The sequence below is a fragment of the Solanum verrucosum genome, unplaced genomic scaffold (genome assembly GCF_900185275.1).
Source record: "Solanum verrucosum unplaced genomic scaffold, falcon-dt-bn FXZP01000279.1, whole genome shotgun sequence".
Lineage (NCBI taxonomy): Eukaryota > Viridiplantae > Streptophyta > Magnoliopsida > Solanales > Solanaceae > Solanum > Solanum verrucosum.
This window is the reverse complement of record NW_026020289.1, coordinates 1,031,898-1,047,867: the sequence shown is the minus strand read 5'-3', so window position 1 is coordinate 1,047,867 and position 15,970 is coordinate 1,031,898. Positions and strand designations below refer to the sequence as shown.

The following is a 15,970-nucleotide window of genomic DNA, read 5'->3' as shown; positions in this document are numbered from 1 at the left end:
TTGACATCAAGCAGCACATGGTACTTCATCACTCGTAAGAATCTTCAGGTTCTTTAATGAATGTCCATTTGAGTTTTCAATGATTCGTCTCATCATTATTGATCCAGGATGACCTATTCGGTCATGCCAAAGCACAAAAGTTTTTAAGTCAGTAAACTTCTGGTTTACGATAGAATGTGTTTCAACTGTACTTATTTTTGCACAATATAAGCCATAAGATAAAGTTGATAATTTCTATAACACATATTTCTGGTCTGAGACAATCTTGGTAATACCAAGGTATTCAACATTCATTTCATTTATTGTCTCAACATGATATCCATTTCGGCGAATATCTTTAAAACTTAACAGGTTTCTTGGGGATTTAGAAGAGAACAATGCACTTTCTATAACAAGTTTTGTTCCCTTAGACAGAAATATAGTAGCTCTTTCGGAGCCTTCTATTAAGTTCGAATTACCAGAAATTGCAGTAACATTTACTTTTCTTCTAAGCAAGTAAGAGAAGTATTTCTCATCTTTGAATATGGTGTGCGTTGTTTCACTGTCAATTACACAAATATCTTCATGATTGATCATTGATCCAAACGAAGTTTGGGGCATATCCATATTTTCTTCAAAAACAGATAAAAACAAAGTAAAATATTACTATTAAACATGGATATTATACAAACATTATTTATTTACAGAGATTAGAGAAGCATAAACACACCAACTAATACAACCAAACAGAAAAGGAAATTATCTAGATTATTGCGGGCTCGTCACTGATCGTTTTTCCTTCAGGGAATACAAAGAAATCAGCTACATCCAGGTGCATAGGCTCAACATTATCTTCAGAGATAAAGTTTGCTTCTGCATTATTATTCATCTTATGTATGGGCTCAACATTATCTTCAGAGATAAAGTTTGCTTCTGGATTATTATTACCCTTTTTCAAGGATGCTTGATAGAGCTGAACTAGATGCTTAGATGATCGACAAGTACGCGACCAGTGCCCCATACTTCCACATCTATGACATACACTTTCTGAAATTTTCTTTTGTATTACTTCTTGTCTTTCACCCTTCCTCTTATACTGCTGGTCATTTTTTGGTGCAAGACGAACATCATACTTATAATTTATTTTACGACCACGACCATGACCGGAGCCACGACCACGATAGGAGCCACGACATCTTTCTCGTTGGTGATAATTTTCCTGATTCACTTCAGGGAGTGGCATAGAACCAACGGGCCAACTTTGATGATTTTTTATCAATAGGTCGTTATGTCGTTCAGCAATAAGCAGATGTGAAAGTAATTCAGAATATTTTTTCAAACTCATTTCTCGATATTGCTGCTGCAGGAGCATACTCGAGGTAGGAAATATGGAGTATGTTTTCTCAAGCTTATCATGTTCAGTGACCTCTTCTCCGCATAAATTTAACCGTGATATAATTCTATACATGGAAGAATTATATTCAGTTATACTTTTAAAGTCTAGTAACCTCAGATTAAACCAATCATGACGCGCCTGTGAAAGAATGACCAACTTCAGGTGGTCATATCTGTCTTTTAAATTATTCCACAGTATAAGGGGTTTTTTAATAGTGAGGTATTGCATTTTCAACCCCTCATCAAGATGGTGGCGCAGAGATATCATAGCTTAGCCCGATCTTGGCTGGATGCCTGATTATTATCTTTGATGGTGTCTACCAGACCCATCGCATCCAGGTGGATTTCAGCGTCTAGTATCCATGATGAGTATCCTTTGCCCGATATATCCAAGGCAACAAATTTAAGTTTAAAAATATTAGACATTTTTTAGAAAAATAAAATTCTTACCCTTTTTACCTATTTAGAATAGCTCAAGTTGGCAGAGTCTCGTGCTGATAACGTGTTATAAAATAACTAGCTAACAAACTAATATTAATAAACTAAAATATTAAGAAGAACAAACAAAGGGATAGCATAATATATTCCAAACTTTTCTTATTATCCTCTTTTAGTGAATGAAAGTAATGGCCATATATTGCCAATTAGTAACATACAAACTAAAACTTGGCCATTAGAAAGTTATCCACTTAGCCAAGTGATGACACCTCAAAAATGAGTGGCCCCACATGGCATCATTTTAGTATAACAAGTGATGACACTTAAAGAGTGGCCCACATGACATCCATTTAGTTTTACAACAGATTGACCTATATTAGTGATCAAAATTTAACTCCTTCCATTTGTATATCATGATCACAAATATATACTCACATTTTATCGGAAATATTCGCTTCGAGGACCTCCAATTGAAATGAATTCACCAAAAGACTGCAGGGGTAACATTGGGGATGGTGGCAGGCAACCATGAAAGTTGTGACATAAATTAAATGTACTATAAATGGTAGTTACATCTTATACACTATTTCACTTTTACTTATCACATTTTAATTTGATACTATATTTCTTAAAGAAATAATTATTGATATAAGTATTTTACTAAACTATCTTATTAAATGATATATTAAGTTTTAAAAAATGAATTGCAGAAAGAATATTTAATGCTAATGATAAATATGAGAAAATATAATTGTCTTTTTTTGATATGTCAAAAGTCAGAGGAGAACCCAAAATTTGAATACTACGGGTGCACCAATATTATGAGTTGATAAAAATAATAAAATGTAGTGTTATCTAGAATCAAACCACAGTCGTATGGGTGGTCACACACGCTTTGTACCAGTAGTACTAACTGTCTTCTATGCTTTCCATGAGGGTACTTTTATTTATATTTTAATTTCTTCCAGTTTTTCAAAATATATATATGATTTTTTTCGAAGTTAACGGGTGCACATGCACTTCCATTTTTACATGTGGGTCCGCCTCTGTCAAAAGTGACAAGTAAAAATGAAAATCTATTTTAGGAAAAAGTGACAAGTAAAAATGAATAGAGAGAGTACTTCTATTTTTGTTTATGTGTCGTCCTTACTAAAAATAGATAATTTTTCATGTTTGTCATTTCACAAAATTAATGAATAAATGACACTATTCTTTTTTTAATCCTTGAAATTGAAAGTATGAATTTGAACAATATAAGAAAACTAAATATTTAATACATGTTCATATGTCAATTTAATTAATCAATATAAATTAATTTATATTTATTTAATGAAAACTTGACTTCGTGAGATCACTAAATAAGGCTATAATAGTAATCTTTACTAATTTCTTAAGAAATATGACATCTAAATGGTGGTATACGAATAAAAATGGAGGGAATATTTTTTTCCCCAATAGCTACATAAATTTAAACACACAAAAGAAAACCAAAACTGGTGGGGAAAAAAAAATCGTCCTAACTTTGTTTGCAATAAGTACAACAAATTTGAAATACATATTTTATTTTTTCTTATCATTTCAATTGAACTTATTTATTTTTTATTTTTAAACCACTGTTAAAGTTGTGTAAGAAGCAACAGAAAAATGATGTACCAATTACAATATAACGGTATCAATCATTATCTTTGCAAGGATAGAAATATTGAAAATACTTTTAAATTCAGTGTAAATTATTAATTTATCCCAAAACTATTGGCAGTCTTAAAAATATCAATTTATTTTACTAACTGAACTTAAATACACCACCAATCTTACAACATGGGTAAAATAACCCCTAAATTCTAGCTAAGTTAGGTGTGTTTTCAATATTTCTCTCGAGATTTTATTAAGAGCTCCATGCTTCCACGAGAGCTTGAGATCACTAACTATGTTATGTGGCAAGACGAAATTAATACTTTACGTTAAATTCATAAATGCATTTTCAATACTTTGCTTCTTTTTTTCCCCAATGAACGTGTCAAGTTCAAATATCACAAGTAAATCATGCATTGTGTGTCGTCCTATCTTCTCTTTTGTACCTCTAGCTCTTAGTTAGGTTACAAATGAATTTCAATAAGCAAAGTTATAACGTGGTTGTTTTAAGTCCTTTCCTTCAACCTACCATTTCTCCTCCTCCAATTATTTTTTTGCTTTAATAGGCGTTACATAATTCATGCATTCGTTTTCCGGTACGCTATCATACGCAAATTCAACTTTTAAGTTAAAAAAAAAAAGAAGAGAAAAAATAAAGTCTAAAAGTGCATATGAAATGAAAAGGAAATCTCATTTTGGTAAAATTTGATCTGAATCATAATTCATATTCAATAATGTATATATTTCATTTCATGTAAAATAATACTAATACGAAGTATTTAGAAACAAATTTGAGAATAAAGGATTAATAAAATGCATATAAGAAATTATCTATCTATCAATCAATGAGAAATTAATTATAATACGGCGAATTAGTTTGAATACCACGAAAATATTGTTCTTTTTATTATTTTTTAAAAAAACACAGTACAATTCCATTAAATACCGAACTGAATATACCTACCAAAATCTTACCTGATCCAATCGTTTACGCAACTCATGAAGAATATTAGAAATTTCTAATTTAAGTTACGTTCTTTATATTAAAAACAAATTTTTCATGTTAACAATCAAGAATAATTTATTGTGTTTCTCATACTACTCCCTTTGTTTGGATGGTTGTTATGTATTGTTTCATAATGTATAATATTGTATCATATCATAATGTATTGTTTATTGAATACACAATTTGGAATGATTGTATTATTATTCGTCGTTATGTAATGTCATACATTGACAATTTAAATGATAAATCACAAAAAAGTAGAGTATAGAGTAGAGCTACTATGTAAAGATAAGAATTAAAATTGGATTATTAATTAATAAGTAAACACAAAATGAGAAGAAAATATTAAGATAACGACGTAATCACACCCAAATCGATCGTTACACAAAATATAACTTTTTGCCATACCTAACGATGAATTTAAATGATACTATAGAACAAATTTAAGTAACAATCAAAACAAATAATACAAAACAACTGATAACAATTATTCAAATAATGACTCGTTTGATATAAAAGATAAGAAATAATTAATACGAAATTAATTTTATAATAAGTTTATTGATTAAAGATAAAATCACAAAATAATTTATCCAGAGTGTTATTTTTGGCAAGCGCCTAATCTAACTTTTTAAATTGGTTTCAAAATAGATTTAAAAAATAAATAAATTAAAACATGAATCCCACGGTATATTCCAATAAAATAATCCCAATTTTTTTCTCTCTCTCATATATGTATAGCTGACGTTGTTGATGAGTAGTACTTCTATTAACGACACCGCATTTTCTGTTGCGGCCACTGACTGAAACAAACAAACAGAGTTTAAAGCGGAAGACGTAACTAATTTCCGGCAGGGTAGAGTCATGGAGGAGACGCCGTTGATTAACGGTTTCTCCGACGACGAACACCACCAGATCATCGGCGCCGACGGAGATTACCGGCCTGTTACAGATTTAAGAGAATGGTGGGCTATTTTCTGCATAGAAAGTGTGAAGCTATGGAGGATTGGAGGTCCAATAGCGTTTAATATTATCTGTCAATATGGTGTGAATTCACTTACTAATATATTCGTTGGGCATCTCGGAGATATTGAGCTTTCTGCTATTTCTATTGCTCAATCAGTCATCGGAACTTTCTCATTCGGGTTCTTGGTTAGGCCCTCTACTTCTTTCTATATTGTGCAGTTCTAAGAGGATACTTTAGGAGTGTTTGGTGTGAAGGATAATTGTATAAGCAATATATCCTATGAGTCTACTGCTCTAAGCTCTAAACTTGTAATCTTTCATAAAAAAATTATTAGGTGTATATTGAAAATAATACAAAGTATGCAGGTAACAAATTAATTCTTGAACTGAAATTTCTGGTTTCACCTGTGATTGTTATGGTAGGCGGATCTAGGATTCATATAAACTTTAAAGGTTTTAGTGAACTCATTGTACTTTTGAAATTATGGGTTCAACAATAACAACATCCCTAGTGAAATCTCACTACGTGGGGATGTTGTTGTTGTTGTATGTCACAAAATGAAAAGAATAATGTCTTTAAATTGAACCATATTAACACAATAGGAGTAGCATAGTACTTTCTCGCACCTTGAACCATATTAACATGAGAGTAGATGTGTAAATTTTGGTGCTAATATGATAATATCAGTTTCTACTAATTTTGACATGGCTTTTCCAGTTTAGAGAGACTGAATTTGTGTCTTACGTACTGATAGGCAGAGTCACAGTTCTTTTATATCACATTACTGATAATCTTTTGGTCAGTTGGGAATGGGAAGTGCATTGGAGACGCTGTGTGGACAGGCATATGGTGCAGGGCAAATTCACATGCTTGGTGTTTATATGCAACGCTCTATCATAATTCTGTTTGCAACTTGTATCTTGCTCTTGCCAATATATCTATTTGCAACCCCAGTGCTTAAGCTGCTAGGCCAAGAATCTCACATTGCTGAGCTTGCGGGGGAATATGCCATACTAATCATCCCCCAATTGTTTTCGCTTTCCATCAATTTTCCGACCTCCAAATTCCTTCAAGCCCAAAGCAAAGTTGATGTGATTGCCTGGATTGGATTTGTGACTCTGCTCATGCATGCTACGCTCCTTTGGCTCTTTATTTACACATTCGGCTGGGGTACGACTGGTGCTGCCATAGCCTTTGACCTAACAAATTGGGTCTTGGCAATAGCTCAGTTTGCTTATGTTGTTGGATGGTGTAAGGATGGGTGGAAGGGATTGTCCTGGGGAGCATTTAACGAAATGTGGTCCTTTGTGAGGCTCTCCATTGCCTCAGCCATTATGCTATGTCTTGAAATTTGGTATATGATGAGTATTATCATCCTTGTTGGCCATCTTGACAATGCAGTTATTGCAGTTGGATCTATTTCTATTTGGTGAGTTTACTGTAGTCTTTATGTTTCTATTGTTGCACCAGTTCATTCTCTGTGAACTCTTGTATTTAAGTCCTGTCTATCCATCGTGCCCAAGAATGGTGTTTTATATACAATATATGTAGCAAATGGTACAGAAGGCATGAAGCAATATATGTTCATATCTCATTCTAATTGATTGTTTTTGTTTTACAGCATGAATGTCAATGGGTATGAAGGCATGTTGTTCATTGGACTTAATGCTGCCATAAGGTAAAAAGTCTTCATCAGCATTCACAACTTCATGTAGTTTTTGTAGCTCGTGTGTTGCAGTTGAGGTGGTGTTCTGTACACTGTAGTTGTCAAAATGTGGATATGTGGATGAAGGGGCTCATTTATATGCTTACAGAATCTGGAGAAAATTACTAAACTTTATATGCTTCCCTGTCATGATTTGTCTTTCTTTTATTATGTTACCTCAAATATTACATATGACAACAAGGAAGTGAGGGATGCTTCCTTGATTTTAACTTGTTCGGCTGATTTTGTTTGCTTTTTTCATCCCATCGCCTTAGTTTAATCTCATATTCTTCTTTCAACCTATTCACTTCTCTTTCTTGTTTTCCTTGTTTATTTCCCCCAGTGTACGGGTCTCAAATGAGCTTGGCCTAGGACATCCAAGGGCCACTAAATACTCTGTCTATATCTCAGTGTTTCAGTCACTCCTAATTGGGCTACTCTGTATGGTTATTGTAATGGTAGCTAGAGAGCATTTGGCCGTTATTTTTACTAGCAGCAAAGATATGCAACAAGCTGTTGGTGATCTTTCTTACCTTCTCGGAATAACTATGGTTCTTAATAGTGTTCAGCCTGTTATATCAGGTATCACATTCGATTCACACTAGCTGTTTCTTAGATTTGTATTGTCTTGTTACCATGTTAAGTCGTGGGGTACTTTTGTAGGTGTTGCTGTGGGAGGTGGATGGCAAGCTTTAGTGGCTTATATTAATCTGGGATGTTATTACATTTTGGACTCCCTCTAGGATTTATTCTTGGTTATGTGGCAAAGTTGGGAGCAAAGGTAAACTTAAGTCTTTGAGTTTCATTAGCAAGAGTATTTGACATGTTGATATTAGGTACACAATCCTTACCCCGCCTAACTTCCCCGCGCATTTTCTTTTTTTGGAGAAGTACTATCGAACACCACTGATTAAACAAGCTGGATCATATTTATTGTCATTATACCTCATCAGATTTGTTGCTAAAATCTACTTTCTACTGAGTTTATATTACTTCTGATTGAATAACTTGCAGGGACTTTGGCTGGGAATGATAGCTGGGACATCTTTGCAGACTGTGCTACTATTGATTGTACTATATAAGACAAATTGGAACAAGGAGGTATGGAAATACTGCAAATAGGCTTCTTGATTCATATTGAAGTAGTCTATTAATGTGTAGATCAAGTAATGAACAGGACCAGAGGGCAAGATTCTAGTTGTAATTAACTAATAGAAAGTAGGGAATTCACATGCATCTAAATGAAAATAGTAATGTTGAAGTTATGTTTGACATGAAAACACCGTTGACGTTTTGTGAGACTAGACTTGAAAAAATTCTGAATACTTTTTTTCAAACCTCAAATTCTATATTTCAAGATTGAAGTTGAAATAATGAGCCAATTTGATAAACAAACACTTATTTGAAATAATCTTCCAAATATTTGGAATCTTATCTCTTACTGTATTGTAAACATCTTGCTAGTTTGCCACTTGCTTAGTTGTTTAACAAACCTATTAGCCTTGTAGTTTTATCAGGATAGTAACTAGTATGTTTGGTGTTGTGAGCTATAGTATTTTAATTGGAACTTATTGTTTATTGGTCTTAGAGCCAAATACTGATTTAGTTACAGATCGAAGTTGTGCGCTAAGTTAATAACTTAAGACATAAATCATATTAAGCACAATGACTTGTTATGATCATAAACCAAGGAAAAACATACCTGAAATTGTTTGCTTTGAAGTATCTTAAAAGAGGAGTTAAACATGCAGGTTGAGGAGACGAACGAGCGTATGCGGAAGTGGGGAGGTCAAGATTTTGAAATTGAGAAATCCCAGGCTGATCGCCTGATGTCTGTTGAGAATGGTGTGTCGTAAGGTTGCAGAATGCTACGAGGAGGGTGATGATAGTAGCCTGCTGTTTGAATTTCAAAATTTGAAACTTAGGAAAATTTACCAGCACCTACCAAATATATTGTGTATGAAAACACATATTACTATGTCCCGGCTAACATCAATTTTGAGACATTCAAGAATATTGTATTTGTTTTAGTCCAGGTGAACTTCTTCCAGACTCAAACATATATTGTATTGGGTATATTGCCTCTTGTTTGATAATGAAACCAGATTTCATATTCCTTTTCCTTTTCTCTTCCGTTACCAATACGTAGACAGACAATACGTTAAAAGAATCAAAGATCATCAGATGAAAGTGAATTGCCTGCAAGTTATAATTAAGGCAAGGGAATCTAGACTTGTTATATTGTCATGGCATCTTCACTTGTGTTGTTTCTTTTCCTGAATTTCATGTTCTTGTCCTTGAGAGTCCAGGATCTAGCAATAATAGCCTAAGGTAGGGTAATACTTTGAATAAAAAATAAGTAAAAAATCTGACCACATCAGTAAGAAAACTAGCTACTAGGCAGCAACCGATAGGCACTTACAACATCTCTTTCATAAGGTTTAAACTGCTCCAATTGCAGCTTCTTCACCTCCTCTTTAAATACAGTTGAATCTATGCAGTTTGCCTATAACATATGAAAGAACCATACCGACAAGTCTTTCCCAGACAAAAGGGAATTGATTTCATTCTAGAATCAAATAATAACTCTAGTATCAAGTGTCTAACTATAATATATATAAACATAACAAAATGCCCTCCAGTGTGATGCATTCACAGCTAAAATCCTTGCCTGTGAAAGGGTTAATCCAAAATGGATCCACTGGAAAGATTTAGTTGCGAAGATCTCAAAAAGAATAAAAAAAAATGAACTTCTTTTCTTCTTTAATCATTTTAAAAGAATTAAACTGTTCCATCCCCTCTTGATAGCAAACGATGTTCCAATAAATAGACAATAGTGCATCAGAAACTCGATTTTTGCATCACCCATGATATCTTGAAGGGGAATCCGAGTAACTCATCATGTGCTTTTTAATTGAAGTCAAAGAAAAAACAAAAAAAAAACTCTGAAACACAAATTCAGAAATACAGCACCAGGTTGAACATGAAACAAATGTAAGAACTCAATAAAGGTAAATGCAAAGGCAAAGGTTAAAAATTTCAAACATGCCATAAATAAATAGTACATCAGAAACTCGGTTTTTGCATCACCCATAATGTCTAGAAGCATTAAGGGACTTCAGTTGAACAGGGTACTGTGTGTAAGGTACAAAACTATATTGAGTAATATAAAAAAAAGTTAAAATTATGCATATAGGTCAAAGATTAAGTTTTATGCATAAATATTAAACACAGGGGATTACACATCATTACGTAAAATGATGAGCAGCAGCAAAATTCATGACTTGAGTCAAAATTAATCAGCAAACCATAGGATTCTTTGTATAAAGAGCTTTCTCTTTTCCCTTAGAGATGAAAACATCTGAGTCTGTCATTTTATAGTAGTTGTAATAATTTAGGGTTTAGGGTTTTGTGGATTTCAAATAACAGCTTCGAGGACGGACGACTGTTTAAAGCATAGCCCAACAACTAAAACATATTACTACTAATTAAATATTTTGTGGTTTATGGTTAGATCTTAAAAATAGCACTTCTCTTTAACGATTATATGTTTGGTTATCCCCAATTTTAAACTTGTATACTTAACGTTCCAAATATCAAAATTAACTTTGAAAATAATATACAAGATACATTTTATAATATAATACTCAATAAGGTCTAAACAAATGTTTGAAAAAGTCACTACATATTTTCTCCAAAAAGCATGATTTGGATTTCGGATTCCATATCATAATTTGAGATTTTTTTAATATAAAAATTGACTCACAAGTTTATATTTTGTTAATACAACCCCACATTTTATATTTACTAACCATCTATTTCATATGTAAATAAAATTTAAAATCACATCATTACTTTTTAAAATTTATTATTACCTTAAATTTGGCGAATATAAATGATAAAGTAGAAATTGATTTGGTGAATATAAATAAGAACGGAAGAAGTAATACTTTTTTGGTTTTTCATAATAAAAAAAGCTTCTCTTTTGGCTACATATGAAAATGTTATGAAAAATGACAAAATAGGTAATGTATGTTTGATAATCACTACTTCCAATATGTTTGATTTTAGCACGATATTAATGCACTGAAAATGTGTAATTGCACACAAGTGAAACAAGGCATGAACCGTTGTGATATTGACATATAAGTGAAAATTGTCATAGCTTGTATAGTATTACATAATTATTTGCGAGAATACCACAAGAGTGATGTTATGGTCTATGAGCATGAAAATATAGTTGTGAATGATATTGACCAACAAATGACTCACAAAGTAACAATGTTAGTTCGTCTTCGCAGTCATATGATCGAGAACAAATAGATGTAATTTATTATGCGATTTTATAATTTTTTGTTTATTTGGTAAGATTAAATAAACAATTGGAACTATTTTAATAGTTTTACAACTTATGAGATTTTTATGTTTATGAGAATATATACAACATAAAAATTTCATATCGCATGGCCAAACGGGCCCTTAGTTTAAACAAAAAATTTAATTAACACACCTACTATGTTAGTTGAGGTCAAGTCTTAATATCTCTTATTTTTGGGAGCTCATGTCTCTAAAGTCCAATGAACAAGAGGTTGTAAATATTCTGAGTTGGTTGATTATAAAATTTTCCTTTTCGATAAAAAAAAAAAACATGATAATTTGTGTAAGACGGAGCGAGTACTATGTTATGGTCGTTCACCATTTGTCCACTTGTTGACCCAAACTTTTTGCTGATATTAGGACTCAAATCAACATGTGCATATGTATGTTACCACCAAAAGATGTGGTGAGTGGATGAAATTGTTTTTTTCTTAATTAAATATTTTGGATTTGAATCTTGAGTATGAAAAAAACATGGGAAAATACATAAAAATTCTTCTGAACTTGGCAGTATAACTTATTTTAGCACTTTAATTATTCGGGTGTTTAAATATCCCCTTAACATCTTTCAAGTGAATTTAATTCCACCCGAAAAAGCTGACATGGCAAAAAAATAAATTCAGGCGCGTATATAATTTTTTTTTCTTAAAAAAAGTGATATATATATATATATATATATATATTATAATAAATAAAAAATAAATAAAAACACCCTACCCAGCTCTAATCAGATCAAATCCACCAAATTGACTCTAAGAATGAACCAAAGAATCATAAACAAAAACTTGACTTGAAGATCTAAAAGCAGACATCACAAACAGCTGATACCCATAACTGATTCAAAAGAAAAAGGCAAATTTGGGTATTTTAGAACCTTAAAAGATCTCGCTAAAACATTAGTTATAATGAAATAACTAGAACTTGGGCGAGTACAACAAAGCAAGCCATTAGAAGAAGATAAAAGAACAGAGGAAGAAGATGGCAAAACAGGGGATATATATATATATATATATTAATAAATAAATAAAAACACCCTACCCAGCTCTTCCCCTTCTTCTTCGAAGTCACCCGCCCTCTTTTTCCTTCTGCAAAATACTCCACCCACCCACCCCATCTCTCCTTCTTCAAGCCACCATCCCTCTTAACACACCCACATGGCTTTCGTCCTCCTTCAAACCCCTCTCCAGTGTTGTTTTTTCTTCTCATATCATCTCACCTCCCATTCTTTTTACCTTCATTTTTATTTTTATTTTTTTCAATTTTTTTTCTTATATAGGCTGAAGACACATTGGAAATCATTGAACTTTATCACAATTGTCTCTAAATTGAAGTTATGTTTTTAAAAAAATGAAAGTCAAAATTAAAATTGAAGTTAATTCCTTTTATGCTTTTTTATTTGTGGTGAAAAGAATATCACCAGATTTAGTGTGGAGAGAGAAGATTATTGCCTTTTTTGATTTTCCTTTTTTTATTTTTAAAAATATAATTTCTTATGTGGATCTGTTGTGGCGTTGATGTGGCACTGATGTGGCGCTAATGAGGCGTGTGTGTAGTGCACTTCCCAATGTGAGACTGGTATTATACTATTAGGGTGGGATTAAATTCATTTCAAATATGTTAAGGAGGTATTTAAACGTCCGTGTAGTTTAAGTACTAAAGTAAGTTATCCTACAAGTTTAGGATTTTTTTTATATATTTTCCCAAAAAACATTGATAGAGAACGCTTCACCCCTAATGGAGCCTTACATAGTACAACTTCAAAATAATCGGACTCTAATGCGAATATCAAACACCAAATAAAAAACTAAAATAAAAAATAAAAAATCAACATGTGCATAAATAAATTGTTTTGGTTTTTAAAACACAAGGTGGTAGGTGGCCTTTGGTTTCAAAATCATCATGTATTTTTTTTATTTTTTATTTTTAAAAATTGTTTTTTCTTTATCTAAATGTTTGAATAAATGATTTTGGTCGATAAAAATAAAGAAATTCTTAACCAATACAACATTGTTTTTAGTTCAAAATTAACTTTGACTAAAACGTAATATTTTTATAATTAATAACTAATTCTATTGCCTCTATTCCAACTACCAAGAAATTTGACATAATTCTATAAGTACAAAGAATATGTCTGCATATGATTAACAAGTGAATTTGAATTTGTTAGGTTTTTACATATAATTGAATTTTTTTAGTAGTACGTAAATAGATATACATCTCTACAGCAATTTAATTAAACACTTAAAAGACGCAAAAATATACGTCTAGAACAACTTTTCTCCGTAACATTGCATATATTCGATCCAGTTAACATTTAGCATATAATAGCTTTCAATTATTATTTTTTGGTTCCTGTGTAAGAACCTAATACTATTCATGATTTACTAGAATATAAACTTATGCTTCCATGTTCTCATTATTCCCTTTCTTTTCACGATAATTTTTACTTTTGCCATATAATCGTGTCTTCCATCGACTTGACACATGAATTAAGAAGCAGTAAATAATAAAATAATTTTATCAAATCACTCTTATTATAAGTCATATAAATATTGAAAAATGAAAATATTTAATATCACCGATAAAATAGACATAACATGAAATATTATTTATTAGTTTTATAAATTGAATAAATATTATTGAATATACCAAAATAGTATAATGAATAAATAAAGATGACGAGGAGTACTTACTAACTTTATTGGCGTCAGAAATACTCTAACGGTCATTTGGCTGGAACAAGTGATATAAATAGTGGAATAAGTTATTTCATACATAACAACCAAATAAGACACAAAAATTTTATCCCATCACTATTTTCTTATCTTATAATTATTTATTTTTATCCCTCAGGTCAAACGACCTGTAAGAATATTACAATTACAAACTTAACGGTAGCTTAAAAGTCATCATCTCCGTAATCACCATCATCGTCGGCGAGATCTTCCTCCACTTTCTCCGCCGCATCTTCGGCGATACTATCCTCCAAGTGATCAATACCCTCTGCTATCGCCACTCCTCCCAATACCCCCGCTACTGCACCCACTGCCAATCCTGTACCCATTCCAAATTTGCTCTTCTTCTTCTCCTCTTCGTAACCATATCCGCCACCTGGCTGACCGTAACTACCCGCAGCCGGCTGCCCGTAGCCTCCCATCCCGTATTCTGGCTGCCCGTAACTCCCTGGGGCCGGCTGCCCGTAAGGCGGAATTGAGGCGCCATATGCTCCGCCGTAATTATAAGGTTGCGCCGGAGGGGGCACACCGTATGGAGGTGCGTAATACGCATCCCGTGCACGATAGCGTGGGTCGCGTACGGTAACCTGAACTTCTACCTTCCCTTGAGGACGGCCAGAAGGGCGTTTGAGCTGGAGCGTACGCTCCACCTCACCGCCTACTCCAGCCTCATCTACGACTTCGCTAAGAGAAATCTTAGCGGATCCGATGAGAGGCTTGGTGTCCTCTTCGGCGCCAACAGCATGAACAATATCGATATATAAGACGGATTCATCAATTGGAGAATTCAAAGGAATAAGGAGTTTATCGTTCCAATAAGGGGAAGTATCACCATCTTCATCGACTTTAGTGGAGCATTTAGAATTGGGATCAACCCAGACAACTGCGTATGGTTTCAGAGGACCGTAACGCCAGTTGATGTTCTTCAAATCTTTGGCTGAAGTTATTTTTACTTCAACTTCGTAACGTGATCCCATTTTCACAGAAAAAAATTTGAAGGGAATATTAGTGTAGAGTACTCTAGAAGGAACTATATATATATATATTTGTTGAGCAAATAATAGTAATAGTAATAATAGGTAGTTAGCAATGTGGGCAAAAGATGATTCTGGAGTTGAGTATTTATAGCACGTAATCTGAATGGTTTATGACAAAGTTGTTTGTCTGAAGTTCCATTTCTGTCCTCTGGCTTTTATGTTGAGGTAGTAATATGATATGGAGTAATTGGGTTAAAATTCACAAAATATAGTTGTATTTTCACTTCTCAATTTACGTTGCAATATGTATTTAAAATGTATTTTTCTATTATATTGGTATTAAAAAGTAGTAGTAGTTTTTAAAAATATAAATTTTAAGTTATTAATTAGTTGAATTTACAAGCAAAAGATATCACATAAATTAAAATAGGAGAAATATCCTTTGAGAAATGGTCATTGTGATGGAGTTTTACATTTTGTAAAAATTACAATATTATATGTGAAATTAAGATATGTATCCAATGGTATGATTTTATTTTATGCGCATCTTTTACATTGGTTCTTCAACATTATTAAAAGTCAACATCTATTATTATTATTATTATTATTATATTTAGAAACAATGTAAACAAGAAATATAAATGAGTGTTTATACCTTCACCAAGAAGAGTCTAGGCCAAATTGGGTGGTGGTATGGACCAAACAAATAAAGATGAGGTGTATTGGGCACAGGCTTTATCTCAGCACTGGTTGTTGTTT

At 32.6% G+C, this 15,970-nt stretch overlaps 3 protein-coding genes and 1 non-coding gene across 4 annotated transcripts; 1 reads left to right on the top strand and 3 right to left on the bottom strand.

The window, feature by feature from the left end:
- Positions 1 to 742: 742 nt before the first annotated feature.
- LOC125834388 (uncharacterized) lies at positions 743 to 1,642 on the bottom strand. The gene has a single exon (XM_049513536.1). The coding sequence runs from the start codon at positions 1,640 to 1,642 to the stop codon at positions 743 to 745; it is 900 nt and encodes a 299-aa protein (XP_049369493.1).
- Positions 1,643 to 5,203: 3,561 nt separating this feature from the next.
- Positions 5,204 to 9,167, top strand: LOC125834344 (protein DETOXIFICATION 35-like). The gene is given in 8 exon segments (XM_049513498.1): positions 5,204 to 5,602; positions 6,221 to 6,846; positions 7,039 to 7,095; positions 7,466 to 7,704; positions 7,786 to 7,845; positions 7,848 to 7,903; positions 8,137 to 8,223; positions 8,874 to 9,167. Coding segments are annotated over 8 exon segments (1,518 nt in total). The 5' UTR covers positions 5,204 to 5,314; the 3' UTR covers positions 8,979 to 9,167.
- A 792-nt stretch (positions 9,168 to 9,959) lies between these two features.
- On the bottom strand, positions 9,960 to 10,031 carry LOC125834461 (small nucleolar RNA snoR60). The gene has a single exon (XR_007443359.1). It is a non-coding gene; the product is annotated as a small nucleolar RNA snoR60 (small nucleolar RNA).
- A 4,255-nt stretch (positions 10,032 to 14,286) lies between these two features.
- Positions 14,287 to 15,302, bottom strand: LOC125834349 (protein SRC2-like). The gene has a single exon (XM_049513503.1). The coding sequence runs from the start codon at positions 15,209 to 15,211 to the stop codon at positions 14,399 to 14,401; it is 813 nt and encodes a 270-aa protein (XP_049369460.1). The 5' UTR covers positions 15,212 to 15,302; the 3' UTR covers positions 14,287 to 14,398.
- Between the last annotated feature and the right edge of the window lie 668 nt (positions 15,303 to 15,970).

What these genes read in the sequence shown, in the direction of transcription:
- LOC125834388 (XM_049513536.1), bottom strand. Translation starts at nt 1,642, where the DNA reads ATGATATCTCTGCGCCACCATCTTGATGAGGGGTTGAAAATGCAATAC.
- LOC125834349 (XM_049513503.1), bottom strand. Translation starts at nt 15,211, where the DNA reads ATGGGATCACGTTACGAAGTTGAAGTAAAAATAACTTCAGCCAAAGAT.